The sequence below is a fragment of the Manacus candei genome, unplaced genomic scaffold (genome assembly GCF_025592945.1).
Source record: "Manacus candei isolate 608988 ecotype Guabito, Panama unplaced genomic scaffold, ASM2559294v1 h1tg000114l, whole genome shotgun sequence".
NCBI lineage: Eukaryota > Metazoa > Chordata > Aves > Passeriformes > Pipridae > Manacus > Manacus candei.
Window position 1 is genome coordinate 1,303,098 of NW_026138162.1, and position 16,763 is coordinate 1,319,860.

Below are 16,763 nucleotides of genomic sequence, written 5' to 3' on the forward strand. Positions count from 1 at the left end.
TTGATGGCTCCAGTTTATTATGAAAACATTAAAGCTTTTCTTCACTTTTTCTCTGTTCTGTTATTTAAATGTTTACTGCATTAGGCAATGGAGTCAAAGAATTCAGAGGGAATCTTTGATGCTAGTGTGCACTTGAAAGCTCAGGTTGACCAGCTTACAGGACGAAATGAGGAATTAAGACAGGAGCTAAAAGAGACTCAGAAGGAGGCAACAAGTTTGTCTAATCAGCTGGCAAATGCAAATGAAAAGGTAAATATTTTATTTTATATAATTTATATTGTACTTCAAAAGTGTCTACTCTGATAACTTAGAACCACACAATGTATAAGATATTGAATTTAGCTTATGTAAACGGTATACAAGATTTGTATAGTAGATTTGTGCAAATCTTCCTGAAATTTACGTATTGGAGCTATCAATTCATCAATTTTAAGTTCAGATCTTACTCTTCTTAATGTTACTTTATCTTTGGAATATTCTATCATGTTAAACACCACACACGCCTCTCTTTTAGGGGAGAACTGTGCCCAGAAAAGCTCACACATCTATTTCTTTAAAAAAGCCAGGAGTCTTGCATTTGTTATTTATAAATAAGGAACAGAGATTAAGTGTTTGAAATGATGAATTGTTCTTTGAAATTCTGTATCTTGTTTTAAGTTGTACAATTTATTCTGTGGAATGCTTCTTCCAGGGAAGGTATAGGGAATGGAATATTATCTTAAAAGAAGCCACATTTAAATTTGCCTTTTATAGCAGCTTTGGTGATACAAAAAGATTTGCCAGAATCTAATGCTGTAGAATAGTGTTTTGTGTACTATTAGAGAACCAGAGAGCTTTTAAGTTAAATAAAAAGGCAAAGATTTGTTTAGAATAAGCTGTCAAATAACCACTGCAATAATTATTTCCAAAACTTAATCTTATTAAAGGAGTAGAAATGCACTGTGTTTTAAACAATTTTGAATAAAACTGTGGTGATATTTTTAGTTGCCCTGATTGCTGGAGTAATTTGATAAATTTGGGTAAATATATTATGCATTTAATGATTTATGGAATCACAGCATTTTTAAAAGGCTATTTTACGAGTTTTAGAATGCTTTAGAATATAAGTTGAAATGAATTAGGTTGCTAATAACAACTGATGTAGCACAGGGAAGCAATATATTTTCCATTTTGTTAATTGAATAGCAAGAGCTCCTTTATGGTTTTGTATCCTTTGTTTAGATTGCACAACTGAAAAATGAGATTTGCTTACTGCATCAGTCAGAAGGTCCCAATATTGTCTTGCAAACAGTGAATCTTCCAGAAGGAATGGTTCCTTCAAGTGTTAATACGATTAATTCTCTGAATGAATATTTAATACGTCTTATACAGGTAACTCATATATTCCATGATATCAAGAATATTTATAATGTAGCTAATTCCTCCAAAATTTAGCACCATGTCATGTATGGATATGAAAGAACTCTCCAAAATTATTTTGATGTTCTAACATCTAACTCTTTGGGCTATTTTGTTATTTCAAAGCTGTATGTATTTGTTGTGCTGTAAACCTGAAAGATAATAGTTAATTAAATATTTGACATCAAATCAGATTTTTTGGTTTAAATCTGAATTTTGATCTAAATATTTGCACTCTTCCTTTTGCTTCTGCCGTTGCACTCTTTCTGTGAGAAATTCTCTCTTACTGCTCTCTGAATTCCACACCTGAGTCTGCATATGCAAATCCTACTTGAACAGTTTTTCCCTATAGAGCAAAGGTCTCTATTAATTTGCCATATGAATTTTCATTCCATTATTTGTCAAAGCAACAACTGTAAAAAGAGGCATAAATTCATTGAAACAGAAGCCAGTGATTTCCATGGGAAGCATGGCAGACAGGTACCTTGTAATGAAGATTTGACTCATTCGGAGTAGAAGTAAAAAAAAGTTACCTTTCTATTATTATTAAATTTTCTTTTTTTTGCTGTTTCTGATCACTTTTTTTTTCAGTACAGAATATTTTTTCAATTCTATATGCTCATAAAGTAGAAGAGTATTTGGGAACATGAGAAAAAATGTTGTTTTCCAGTTAGACGTTCAGTTAGTATTCTTTGTGGGCTAGCAACAGGTCATGGTGTTTTGAACTTCGAGAGCTGTCACCCACAGTGCAGTTGTGCACTATTTCACACCTATTAATAGGAATACTAAAGCTCATGGTACTTTTTTCATCTGTTGCTTCTAAAGAAAATACATGTTTTATATCTTGAGTTCACATTGTTCATGACAGAAGCATCTATCATGAAAGCACAAAGGAATGGCATTTTGATTAAGTTAATAATTTCATGTTTAAAACCTATATTAATAATTTATTTTTTTTAACTTGGAAATCAATAGGAATTGGAAAACAAAGAAAAATTGCTTAAGCAGTTAGAAGATGCAGTAGAAGACTATAAGCGAAAATTTGCAGTAATTCGTCATCAACAAGGCTTGTTGTATAAAGAATATCAAAGGTATTGTTCTCTCTTCTGAATTATGAAAGCTCAATTATCTAAATAATTAACAATTTTGAAATAAGATTTTCCGCTCTGTTGAAGGAGTTCTTTGGTTAAAGTAATAAATGCTGCTGCTTTTGGATATGGACTCCATATATTTTCTTTAGTCTTGTCATCATCATGGCTGGGCTTCGCGAACGAAGATTTGGGGAGGGCTCTACCCACGTTTGTTACAAGCGTGCTGGTGGCTAAAAAGGCCAATACGAGATAGGCATGTCTGGTTGCAAAAGGCACAGCAGAAAGACTCCTTAGGCGGTATGTTCTGCATGACACGATTCTTTCTGCGTTGTCTTTTCTCCTTGAGAGTGATCCTGCGTGCTTTCTCAAAGGCATCAGCAGCATTATAGATGGTGTGTCTCCAGGCCTCCCGATTGGAGGCCAGAGTAGGCCAGTTATGTTGATCAATATGGCCAAGGCTGAGATGTTGTTTCAGGGAGTCCTTGTATCTTCTCTTCGGGGCTCCTCTCTTGCAGCAGCCAGTGGTAAGTTCACCATAAAGCAAGATCTTAGGGAGGCGGTGGTCCTTCATCCTTGAGACGTGTCCTGCCCAGCGCAGCTGTGTTCTCAGCAACATGGCCTCAATACTTGTGACTGCTGCTTGTTCTAGAACAGATGTATTGGTCACATAATCTGACCAGTGGATGTTTAGGATTGTGCGGAGACAGTGTTGATGGAAGCGTTCTAGGAGTCACAGGTGGTGGCGGTAGATGATCCATGATTCAGATCCATATAAGAGAGTAGACAGCACTATGGCTCTGTAAACACTGATCTTTGTACTTTTCTTTGAGTGCTTATTTCGCCAAACTCTTTTATGAAGTTTTCCAAAGGCATTGTATGCCTTTGCTAACCTGTTGTCTGTCTCTCCGTCAATCTTATCATCCGAGGAGATGAGGCTACCTAGGTAATTAAACTGCTGGACTGATTTGAGCTCTGATTGGCCAATGGTGATATGGGGATGATGGAAGACTTCCTGAGGTGCCAGTTGATAGAGAACTTCTGTCTTCTTTAAGCTGACTTCCAGCCCAAAGAGCTCAGCAGCGTCTGCAAAGCAGGATGTTAAACGCTGCAGAGCTGCTTCTGTGTGGGCGACAAGGGCAGCATCATCAGCATGAAGCAGCTCCTGGACAAGATGGTTTAAGGTCTTAGTGTGGGCCTTCAGGTTGAAAAGGCTTCCGTCAGTACGGTATCGAATGTAGATACTGTCCTGATCATCGAGGTCTGCCGTGGCCCTTTGGAGCATCATGCTGAAAAAGATTGTGAATAGGGTTGGTGTGAGAATGCAGCCTTTTTTCACACCATTAGTTACTAGAAAGGGCTCAGAAAGTGCATTGCCATATCTGACTTGGCCGTGTTGATCCTCCTGGAGTGAGATGATCATTTTGAGGAACTTGGGGGGGACAACCTAAACGTTCCAAAATCTGCCACAGACCTTTCCTGCTCACAGTATCGAAAGCCTTGGTGAGGTCAACAAAGGTTACATAGAAACCTTTATTCTGTTCCCTTTCTGTTTTCTTTAGTCTTGTAAAGATTCAGAAAACTATAAAACCATTTTTGCTGAACTCTTCTGATGTCGCATATTTTATCACGAGGATTTCATTGTGCTTTCTGTATCTGATATCTTGCATTTTATTGGAACCTGGTATGGTGGACTTTTCAGTCTCATTTTCTTTTGCTTTCAAGTGTGGGTTCTAACAGTTTTCCTGGAGGTGAAAGAAAAACACCTGCTATCCAAATACAGTCAGAGATCTCTGAAAATTTCAGGTTGTCAGGACATCGTGGTTGGTTTTCTTTCATACTCTTAGTTCCTTTATATACTTCAGTGAATCTAAATTCTATAAAATTCTTCTCAATGTCCAAAAAGAAAAGGATTTTCATCTGTTAGGAGCACAAGGATGAAAATGGTGATTTAGATTTTTCAAATAACAAACAGTTGAGTCTTCTGTGTCTTTGGATTGGAATATAACAGTCACTGGATGGCTTTTGGAATAAGGGTGTTTAATCTTTTAGAGACTTTTTTTGTTCATTGAATAAATTAAGATTCCCAGACAATGTTATCTCTGTTCAAGGCATTAAAGGTATAGCTTTTTTATTGAAGGCTGTAATACACTGCCTCCTTTACTCCTAGATTAGCTATCTCCAATGACAGGGATAAGATGATGATTTGAGGCTACTTCTCTAAAACTGTTACAGATTGAAGTTACAGGATGAGATTCTTTGACTTGGTATCCCATAGAGTCACTTTGAGAGAATTTTCTTTTCTTGTCCTCCATTTTTTTCTATTATGGAAGAAACTAAGATATCTTCTTTAAAGAGAAAATACTACTTCTGAAATACCCTTGATTATTTTTTTTAACTAGCATAAATTATGCCATACAGTCTATAGAAACTTGTTTATTAGATTTGTATGAACAGTTCATAGTCTGTTTTGTTTCCAAATAAATAAATAAAAATGGATAGAAGAGAGTAGTTTGGGCCAAAGTGAAGCTGTTTTTCATTGAAATAGCAAAACGTATAGTGGGAAGTTATGTCCTTTATGCATCTGAAATAAAATGAATGTAATAGAGGGAAAAATTTGCAGGCAAAAAAGAAGGAAAGTAAGGCATCTCTATCTCTGCATTATAACACACATTTGAAGAAGTAAGACACTGAAGAATTATTTTCATCACTAAACCAGCTGCAGCCTAAACAGAGAAAATAGTTTTTCAGTAATCCATCTACAGTTTATAATGTTTTTTTCAAATTACATTACTGCTCAAAGTACTTTGGTTTGTAATATTTCAGGGTTGCTGTTAAAGTTACAGTTTTAAAAATCATCCAAGTTTTTTATCATAATTAATGAAAATGCATTACTGTTTTAGTCAAAAGGAAAACTGGCAGAAAGAATCAGAAGGTATTAAAGAGGAAATGAAAAAACTAGAAGAGCAAAAAGAACAGGATGCTACAAAAATAAAGGCATATTCTGTAAGTAATTCTGTTGCTTTCATTTTTCAAAAAGATTTTAGAACATAGAACAGAGGTTTTAATACAAAATTATAATTTTTTAGATGGGGAAAATGTTGCAGGGAAAAATGGCTCAATTTGAATCAAATCAGGAGATTTACTGATTTACTAGTGGAATGTAAATAGCTAGCTATCTGAACTGTACATTCAGAATCAGCGTCGACAGCACAAAGGTAAATCACAATATTAACACGCATATAAAATCTTAGTATAGACCTGAAAATCTCTAAGCACCAATCAGGAATTAATCCCTAATATTTCTCATCCCACACATCCACCTGGCCTCTTCAGGTTGCCAGGACACACACTTTTTCCTGAGAGTACAGGTTCCCTGTGTACACACACCTCCTGTGTGTGCTCCAGGGTGCTGAGCGTATGTGGGGCCGCTCCGGTGTTACGTGTGCCTGTCCACCTTTCTGCAGCGTGATCCATGCACTTGTGAGAAATCACCCCAGGAGGTCACATCGCACACCCGAGGTGTGGGCCCCTAATTGTTGCACTTAGTACTTCCAGACCTTAGCTGGAGTGCTGAGGGGTGGTGTCCAGCAGGGAGGAAGCACTCACATCTGCACAGGAGATGGAGGCATGGGGAAACTTCTGAAGTTGAACTGAGTTATAAGTGCTGCATTATAACCCTCTCTGCCCCTGCTGTTAAAAGTTTTTATACTGCATTTATACTAATTTTGAAGCTGACTACTTCTTTATTTCAAATCTCTAGTTTTACGGTTACTGTTCAGTCTGGTTCATGGTGATCTTCTTTAAGATTATCAGTTTTGAACAAATACCTTCTCAGGCAATCTCTGTTCACACACACTATTAACACTCACACTACTCTCTTAACAGCAGTTGTTACCCAGGCTGTTTGACTGGGAGGAGGAGCAGTGCAAACAACTTGTTGAAAAGCACAATAATTTGTACTAAGAATTAAGATCATTACTTTGAATTGCATCTTATTTATATATAATTGTTAATGTATATGAATCAGTGTTCCAGAAGAACAGGAGCCAGAATTCATCTTTCTATTTTGATTTACTTCCACCAAGTCCAAATTCAGTCTTGCATTTAGAAAACTGAAAAATATTGGTGGTACTTAAAAGTTCCTGGAATTGATGCAGATGTCTAATCACAGACATAGTGCAGTTTCAGATGGTTACAGGTGTCTTTGGTACCAAACATTGCAAAATATAACCAAAGATATACTGGCCATACACATCCTTTTAGAGAAGCAGATACAGGGCAAGGATTTCACAAGGTGCTGAAAGTAACTGTGAAGGTTTAAACAGCTGAGTTCTAACAATTTTCTTCTGCCGAGGGATAACTGTAGTGGTATATAGTCCTGCTTATAATCCTGTTCATGACTGTAACTGATTAGCAAAATAGGCACTTAATTCTAAATATATTTCCAGGAAATTGAAATTGGGTTTGTTTTGCAGATGTTTCTATTGTATGTCTAAAAAATGAGAGAGAAAGAGAGCAAAGAGAGCGCACGCCATCTTACTTAATTAGTTTGGTATCTTGTTCTGCATTTCCGGAGTCACAGGAAGAGACTGTAGCAGAATTAAGATATTTCTGACATTTGTTTTTTAAATGATTTTAAAATTTAATGGAGTTTAATGATGTTAACAGTGCTATAAAAATATTGCTGAGATATTTTAAGAAATTACCATTTCCTAATAGCTTTTATTTCCAGAGACGTATCTATCCAAACATAAGTAATACATACTACTATTTAGCATTATTTTTTGTTAGTGTGTAATTTTGTTTAGAATTAGTTTAACATTTTCAGATTAAACATTCTTTGAAATTACTTCACTGTGAGTGATCAGTGATAGTGTGATGCTTACTTATGAAAGCTTAAGAAAAATAGGCTTCTTGATCGGAAAAGTATCAGACTTCCAGGACTCTGGATTTTTTTTCTAGCTACCTGTTCATTCTTGTTTATTAAGCTCATAGCAATCTGGGAATTTACAGCTCCAATTTCTACTACCTGTCTCCTTGGCCAGCTGATGTGTGCGACAGCAAAGCTAAAGCTCACGTGGCACCTGTGACCTAAGTTGCCATAGTTTCCTCTCCCCACCACTGCCCCTCCTTAGATTTATACATGTATACAAACACGTGTGCACGCACACGCGTTTCTGTAAGAGGAATCCTGTGGTTACTTTGCAAATTTTATGGGTTTGGTCTTCAAAGTAGGACATTATTAGTGTTTGGAACCACAGGACTTCTATTTTGTTTAGAAAATTTCCCCAATACATTTGTTTTGATTCTAGTAGAAAGGGGAAGACAGATGACAGTAAATGCAGAGAACTATTCTTTTTCTAAGTTTTGAAAATATCATCATTAACTACAATTTTATTTAGTCAGTCAAATGTATTTAGCTTCTGTTCCTCAGAAATTAATAGTTTTGGAGATTCAATTTTTTCTTTTGATAGAATGTTGTATGCTTATGCATGTGTTGAGTGTACGTATGTTTTATTAGCAAAAAGAAATTATTTCAGACAGATTAATGAATTTTTTCCACCTAGATTAAAGAATATACAAGCAAGCTTGTCTATGGAGTTGTGTTTTACCATATTTCTGTTCAAGGTTCTTGTTAAAAAATGTGTTACAGAATCTACTCGATGCACTTCAGCTGGATCCTGATGAAACAAAAAAAGTACTTGCAGAAAATAATAGAAAAATAACTGTTTTAAGAGTTAATGAAAAATCACTAACAAGGCAGTGTACAACTTTGCTTGAAATGGAACGCCATCTTAGAAAAGAAAATGAGAAACTAAAGGGTGAAATAACACATATGGAGACTGCAGTTATAGGGAAGATTGGAAACTTGCAACGATTCAAGGTATAGTTTATAGTAGTAATAGCACACATTTTTATTTTTACAATTTAGGAATAAATCCATTGTTTTTAAATGGAGTTAGCACTAGTTTCTTGAGTGCATTACCCAAAAGCTTCCTAGATGCTGTTATAAAAACATTGTGACCCAGACAGATTCGAGAAGTGGGCCCATGGGAATCCATGCAGTTTAACAAGACCAAGTGCAAAGTGCTGTATCTGGGGCGGGGAAACCTCACGTCTCAATACAGGCTGGGGGATGAACAGATTGGAGCAGCCCTGACAAGAAGGATTTTGGGGTGCTGGTGGATAAGAGGCTGGACATGACCCAGCAATGTGCACTTGCAGCCCAGAAAGCCAATCATGTCCTGGGCTGCATAATACCAAAAAGTGTGGCCAGCAGGGCGAGAGAGAGGATTCTGTCCCTCTACTCTACTCTGATGAGACCCGCACCTTGAGTATTGTGTACAGCTTGGGGTCCCCAGCACAGGAAGGACGTCAACCTGCTGAAGCGAGTCCAGAGAAGGGCCACTAAGTTGATTAGAGGGATGGAGTACCTCTCCTGTGAGGAAAAGCTGAGAGAATTAGGATTTAGCCTGGAAGAGAGCTTCAGGGTGACCTAATTATGGCCTTCCAGTACCTGAAGGGAGCCTACAAGAGAGATGGAGAGAGACTGTTTACAAGAGCATGCAGTGATGGCACAAAGAGGAATGGCTTCAAACTGAAAGAGGGCAGGTTTAGATTAGATATTAGGAAGAAATTTGTTACAGTGAGGGTAGTGAGGCACTGGAACAGGTTGCCTGGAAGAGTTGTGGATGCTTCATCCCTAGAAGTGTTCAAGACCAGGTTAGATGGGACTCTGAACAATCTGGTCAAGTGGAAGGTATCCCTGCCTATGGCAGAGGGATTGCAATGCGATGATCTTTAAGGTTCCTTCCAACCCAAAGCATTCTATGATTCTATGATCATCATATGAAACTTGTTGGTTTTCCCCTTCTGCAGTTGCTTCAAAAAGTTATTTTTGTTGAAAGTGTCATATGAAATCAAATCTTATTCTTTGACCTTGCAGGTCGCTCTAGGAATACCAGAGAAATTTTGTCAATGTTTATTGCAGGCAATTTTTAAAAAGGAAAGGTAATTTAGGAAAATAAACCCATGTCTAAAGCATTATATTAAGTAGTATTCTTTTTACGTGGAGTAATTTTATATTTAAAGATGTAGCTGATCCATTTTATTAACCCACTGTTCATTATTTTCATAGGAAATGGCCAGCTTTAAGATTGCCGCTCTGCAAAAAGTGCTGGATGGTAGTGTACCGTTGTCTGAGCTAGAAGTGGCTAATAAGCAGTACAATGCATTAACTGCTAAATACAGAGATATGTTACAAAAAGATAATTTGCTTGTCCAACGGACAACAAACATGGAACACATGGAGGTAATGTTTGTGTTACATTTGAACCCCAAGGGGAAGAAACTTCTTTTATGTTCATCTTGCTTTGGTTTTTGTTCTCACTTAAGAGGAAGATAGAAGTCCCAGCACTAAAACTGCTGGTTAGAACAGTTTCATAGTGAGTATGAGATGTTTGAGCCAGTCTGACTGCTGCTATTGAATTTTAATTTGCTATCCTGGTATTCTTCAGTGCACTGACAAACATACACAGAGTTCCGGATTTTATTACAATGGGCAGACATAAAAGCATTTTGTTTAATTGTTTTGGTTCTTTGGTTTTTTGTTTGCTTGCTTTTTAAATTAAGCTTTAGGTATGTTCCCTCAGAAATTATTTTTAGTTCTTTGATTACTAAAACCTGGCTGGCAGAAGGAATATTTGCTATCATCTTGAGTTTTGGAGGTCATAAGGAAAGTAGAATGAATGGAAACACTTTCAAAGCTTTCTCTCAAAGTATGTGCTTTTACTAATTCCCAGCTTTCACAAGAATGAAATGTTCAGTTCCAAAAATGAGTAAAGCTTTGGAATTTGACCTCTATAGAAAAAAATCACCAAGGATCGCTCACAATATGCTTGCAAAATGTTGTAGGGACTTTAAATATTTAACTTTTTCTTTGAACTTTTATTCTGAAGTAGAAGTTTCTTTTTATAAATTGTGAAGTTGGCTTCAAAGATGTGTTACTATCTCCCACTTTTAACGGGTGGTAATGAATGAATGATTCCTTGTCTATTTTTTGGAATTTTGTGTGTATGAAAACTTGTGTTGCCCATTTCAGCAATTTCGTAGAGCTAGAGAATCATTTATCAACTAAAAACGTATTTAAAAAACTAAAGATTGAAAATTAACAGGAAGTATTTGATTTGTTTTACTGGTTAGTGTGGAAATCTGTGTTTCTATTTGGGAGTGAAGGAACATTTACAAAACTAATGTTTGGCATCATATTAGATGCCTAAAAGAAGCATATGATACGTCTCAAATATATATTTATGTGCAAGATGAAGTATTGTGTGTGGGATGAAATATCCTCCAGAAGTACTTCTTTTTTCCGAACTAATAACGAGGTGCTTAGTGTGACAAACAAAGACTTCTTCATCTAATTCTAGACACTGTAGGAATCCCAGCCACTGGTAATAACTGTTCATAGTATTATAGTTGGCAGTAGGATAGAACACAACAAAGACTAACATTTTTACACTTAGGAGGAAACATGCTCTTCTGTTGCTCTTTGTTGCCGTATATGTAGGTTACGGGTTGTACATAGGTAACATCTGTTAATCTGAAAGATTTCATAGATACTAAACATGAAATCTGCTACAATTAAATAGTTTGCAGTTATGCTGAAACTTTTCTATTACACAGCATGAGAATGAATCCTTGAAAGCACAGATAAATTCATTGAATAAAGAACTGGAGATCACGAAAGAGAAACTTCACACTGTGGAACAGGCTTGGGAACAGATGACTAAACTGGGTAAGTATGAAAGTTATATTGCAACGTTAAAAACCAAATTGTGTATCCTGTATAAAAGAAATATTTGAAAATGTTCTAAAATCGATGTATCTTAAAATAACCAAAATAAAAAATAAAAACTATTTTATATCTTTCGGTAACGGTCTTAATTTTTTTGGTGAATTTCTTTGTTTGTATGTTACATTTTACTTATCTATTTGACTAAAACCAAGTTTGGCATTTTCCTCTGAAAACTCTTGCACTTTGACTTTTCTTGGGTTACCGGGTCTGAAAGCTTTTAAAGCAACATGACCTGAATTTTTTTCTTAATATGTTCTAACTTGATTGTCAGTCATAGTAGTTCAGAGGTCATCAAGAAAGTGATTTCTTTTTCTTGTTTGGATACTCTGTAACAAAGCATTTTTTTCTTGATAGCTGGGGCTTGTTTGTATAGCTTACATTCCCATTATTCAAGAAGAACTCATTCACATCTGTTTCTTTTACATATTTAATTAAATTTCCTGAAGATTTACCAGCTGAATTAAGGATAAAGTGAAAGGCTAGATTGAAAATAGTTATCAGTTTCAATAACCATGGTTGCAGATATATGCATTTATAATTTATAGTAATATTTCATTCAAATTAGATACTTTTCAAACATGTAATAAGGCAAGTTTAAAAAAATAATACAGGTGTTTTGATGAAGTTTATCTGACACAGATAAAGCAAAGCTCATGTTCAGTTTTGTAGTGGAAATAATTTTCATAGTTGAATCAGCTTCTGTATTCCCTAATTTAAATATTTTTTCTTGTAGGGGATGACAGTTCCATGGACAAGGCCACAAAAGCAATAACCAACAGTGAGATTTTGTCCATTTCTAAGAAAATCACAATGTTGGAAATGAAGGAACTAAATGAAAGACAGAGAGCAGAGCATTCACAACGAATGTATGAACATTTGAGGAATACTGTAAAGCAAATAGAAGAACGTAATTTTGAATTGGAAACAAAATTTGCTGAGGTAAATCTGCTGAGATTTAACAACATAATTTGATACATTTTAAGAGCATATTTTTGAGCTTTTCAAAAAGCATTAATCTATTTTGTATCAGGACTGGCAAATAAACTTATGATTGAAAATATAGCTGCAATTTCGCATGCACAAGACACTGATAAAGGTATAACTAATTAATTTGCCAATAGTTCATTTTAAACATTAGTTAATATCTATAAAACATATTATGAGCATCTTAACAGATAGTTTATATTTTTATCAGCAGACTGCTAGAAAAATGACTGTTCTTGGCCTGTTTATTTCTTTTGTCTAATGCATATGATCTCTTTTCTACTAATTTTTCCTTATAATTTAACAATTATTCAAAAAAAAGGTAGAATGTTGCATCCTTTGTGCAAATAATAGTGTCATGCTTCTGGTACAGACTGGCTATGTCCCCTGTACCATGCCAAACATTGTCTATAGTACGGGAATAGAAGTCATATGCTATTGAAGCTGATGATCCTTAGTATTCCTGTCCTATCAGTTTTCATCTTGTTAGGTTTTTTGGTCTCCACTATTCATATTTTAATTTCTTTATATAAATTCATTTTTTAATAGTGTGAGACTTTTTTATAATTTCTAGTCTAAATGTATTTATGGGAGTTGTACACATTTGTCCTTGTGCTATTATGGGTCTATAATTTAAATGCAAGGGAAGAATAAATATGTTGGCAGAGAGATCTTGACAAATTAGAGGACCAGGTAATCACCAACAATAGGAAGTTGAACAAGAGAAAGTGCCAGGTCCTGCACTGGTGTGCTGGTTTAAAAGTTAACCAGCAGGGGGAATGAACCCAACTCAAAGGAGAGATTATAAGTCAGAATAACAATTTATTAAAATAATACAGTAAGTACAATAATACAAACAAACAATTGGTCTCAACCCACAAAAACCCAAATGTGTAACCCAGTACCCTGGGGCCTGAACAAAGTGGTGTTCCTTGGGCCCTGTTTGAGTCCAAAGTAAAGGGAGAGGGGAAGAACCTGCTGGTGGGAGAGCTGCTGCAGTCTGGCCAGAACTGGTGATCGCAGTCCAGTGGTGGTCTAAGTCTGGTTGAGAGCGATGAGATGCAGCCGTCCTCTGGATCCCACGAGTGGGTTGAAAAAATGTTCCAAAACTCCAAGATTATATATCCTCCAGTTCAGGCAGGAATGCTTGGTACTCCCCTCAGGGCGGGGAGTTCACAAAGGGTGTGAGGACAGAAACATCCTTCTATCTCACAGGCCTCTTAACACCTAGTTTATAGCCTGAGGAGTCAGGCTCTATGGGCAGAGGGTGTGAATAGTCTATTGACAACAATAGTCTAGTTTCTGGGAAATGACATGGAAGGCTATAGAATACAGTTTTGGGTTACACCCACCATGCTCTATAGGCAGAGGGTGCGAATAGTCTATTGACAACAATAGTCTAGTTTCTGGGAAATGACATGGAAGGCTATAGAATACAGTTTTGGGTTACACCCACCATGATGAACTGATCTCAGCTGTCCTAACTAGGACAACTGGGATGGGGCAACCCTAGATATTCGTACAAACTGGGGAATGAGATGCTGAAAAGCAGTGCTGCAGAAAGTGACCTTGGGGGTCCTGGTCAATGGCAAGTTGAAGATGAGTCAGCAGTGCCCTGGCAGCCAGGAGGGCCAACTGTGTCCTGGGGAGCATCAGGCAAAGCATCACCAGCCAGTCGAGGGAGGGGATTGTCCCGCTCTGCTCTGCACTGGTGTGGCCTCACCTTGAATATTGTGTGCAGTTTTGGACACCATAAGAAAGATATTAAATTCTCAGAGAGTCTCCAAAGGAGGGCAAAGAAGATGGTGAAGGGCCTTGAGGGGAAGCCGTATGAAGATTGGCTGAGATCACTTGGTCTGTTCAGCCAGTGAAGAGAAGAGGAGACTGAGGGGAGACCTCATTGCACTCTACAACTTCCTCATGAGGGGAAGAAGAGGGGCAGGCACTGATCTCTTCTCTGGTGACCAGTGACAGGACCCAAGAGAATGGCCTGAAGTTGTGTCAGGGGAAGTTTAGGTTGGATATTAGAAAAAGGTTCTTCACGCAGGGGATGGTTGGGTCCTGGAACAGGCTCCCTAGGGAAGTGGTCACAGCACCAAGCCTGACAGAGTTCAAGATGATACTCTCAGGCACATGGTGTGACTCTTGAGGATGGTCCTGTGCACTGCTAGGAGCTGAACTCCGTGATCTTTGTGGTTTCCTTCCAACTCAGCATATTCTGTGATTCTCTGAATGCTGATAGATTGTATTCGTTCCCCCTTCTTGTCCTTTGCTAGAGTTTAGCCAAGCTATTTTAGATTGCAGTTATGTGACTCCCCATTTCTCTGTTGTTTTAGTGGTGTTTGTTACGCTGTTTTGCTTTAAATTAATCCGGATGATGGAGTAGCTGAAAGTGTATAAAGCTATTCAGCAGCAGCATTTTTAAAGCTTTCCTGGTGGGATGACTTCTTTGTTTCCTTAATAAACACTTCAGGTGACGCTCCCTAGTGTCCCATTTTACTTTTTCACATATATTATTTGTCCTGTGATACATTTAAGGTCTGCTGGTCTTCCTTCATTATGAGTTGATGAACTCCTAATGCCACAATTTTTTCTTATTAGTACCTCTGCATCCCTTTTTGTCTCATTTCTGTAGCTCCAGGACATACATTTTCTGTTTAATATACTTGTGTTACCAGTGCCTCCTAATCTGGTATAATTTCTTTTTTTTTGAGACGGGTAACATGATTGTGCTGAGGTAATTAATGGAAGTTTTAAATGATACCAGTCTAAGAACTGATACCTAGAAGTCTACTGTACATCTTTTTAACTCATAAATGTACTTCAATATGACTGTTTTCCAGATAGTACTGTCTCACATATGCAAAGTGCAGATAATAAGAAACCCCACACTTTTTTTTAATTTGTTTAGGAAATCAATTATTTTATTAAGAAGTGGTATCAGATTAATGTGCCACAACTGTATGTACTAAATTAAATCTTGAGACTTGTCTGTGTTGTCTGATCCTTTTCAGATTATCTATCTTAATGCTCTTTGGTTTGAATTGAAACATTGGTTACTGAGTATTTAATAATCAACTTGAAAAATCAGGCTGCTTGAAAGAATATCACTTAATAAAGAAAATTCTTTTTAGAAAGAGTCTTGGCACTTATAACCTTTGTGTTACCAATCCCAATATACTAAGTAGTAAATAAATATATAAGACTCTCCATTTTCTGAAGTGCTTATAGTATTTTTTTATTTTTTTTATTTATTATTTTAGTTCAGAGCAAGTTGTTGCAGTAATGGTTTTAAGAAAATTCACGTGTTTGCTTTAACATCCTTTTCTGCACCAGAAACCTGTGTTTCTGTTCCTGTGTGTAAGCAACACTGCAAACAAAAAGATGTTTAAGCAGAGAGAAAACAAAACTGGGTTTTGAACACAACCTCAACTCAGCTGAACAGTGTATTATAATGACTGGAAACTGGCACTGCTTTTTCTTTGCAGAGTTTAGAGTAGTTGTGTGCTTAGGATACCATTCTGTTTGTTTCTCGTTTTGATTTTTTTAAGCTCACTAAAATCAATCTTGAGGCACAGAAAGTGGAACAGGAATTAAGAGATGAACTGTCAAAGAGTGTAAGTAAGGCAGTAAGTGATGCAGATCGACGACAAATCATGGACCTAGAGAAGCGCGAGATGGAGCTCAAGATTGAAGTGTCAAAGTAAGTGTTGAAGTAACAAATTTGGAATGCAGTATGTTTGGAAGCATGCAAAAATTTAGGCTATATTGATCTTATGGAATACACTACTTATGTATCACTAGCATAATTTTCAATGCCTGTTTTCTGACATTTATATATGCCAAATTTAGTATTGAAAATGAAGCATTTAATTCCTAACTATAAAGAAAGCAATTTGTTTCATTTTAATTTGAAAAATTAAGTGCTGACCTAGATAGACAAGGGTAAGTGTGCAATTAGATACTTATAGAAGGCCTTTTAAACTAATTAATTGAGGTTTATTTTGTTTCTGTGCCACAACCTCCCTTATAGGTATGAAAATCTCATAAAACTAATTGGAAAGCAGTTCTTACTTCAAAAGATGCACAGATACATCGAAGGTTAAACTGCAGTAGGAGGGAGGTTTGTCATTTACTTAAAAGAGATTAACTTTGCATAAATTGAAAAATGAGCTTTTTAGATATGTTGATATGGACATTTGTCTTCGAGTAATTAATATAATCCTGTTATATTCCTAAATCTACAAAGTCTATGGGGATACTTGCGGTGATTTTTAATACTTAAAATAAATGATTAAACTTGGAGAATCAGAGAAAGGAATTGAGAATGAGACTTTTTGAACATTTAGAGGATTTTGAGTATATCCTGAAGTGGGAGAGAAATAGAGGACAGAGATGCTTAGTTCAGGTAAAAAACATGGCATTGTTTTGCT

The 16,763-nt window shown here is 36.4% G+C and overlaps 1 protein-coding gene across 11 annotated transcripts in view; it reads left to right on the forward strand.

Annotated features, from left to right (window-relative positions):
• Positions 1-16,763, forward strand: part of CEP290 (centrosomal protein 290) — a 56,019-nt gene that overhangs the window by 15,290 nt on the left and 23,966 nt on the right. For 10 of the 11 annotated variants that reach the window (XM_051770022.1, XM_051770013.1, XM_051770014.1 and 7 more), the window contains 9 exons: positions 85-249; positions 1,222-1,371; positions 2,374-2,489; positions 5,390-5,492; positions 8,143-8,373; positions 9,628-9,801; positions 11,175-11,286; positions 12,080-12,285; positions 15,882-16,033. In XM_051770022.1, the coding sequence (XP_051625982.1) occupies positions 85-249; positions 1,222-1,371; positions 2,374-2,489; positions 5,390-5,492; positions 8,143-8,373; positions 9,628-9,801; positions 11,175-11,286; positions 12,080-12,285; positions 15,882-16,033 (1,409 nt within the window). The remainder of the gene's footprint in view (positions 1-84; positions 250-1,221; positions 1,372-2,373; positions 2,490-5,389; positions 5,493-8,142; positions 8,374-9,627; positions 9,802-11,174; positions 11,287-12,079; positions 12,286-15,881; positions 16,034-16,763) is intronic. The other variant, XM_051770019.1, reaches the window with a different exon arrangement.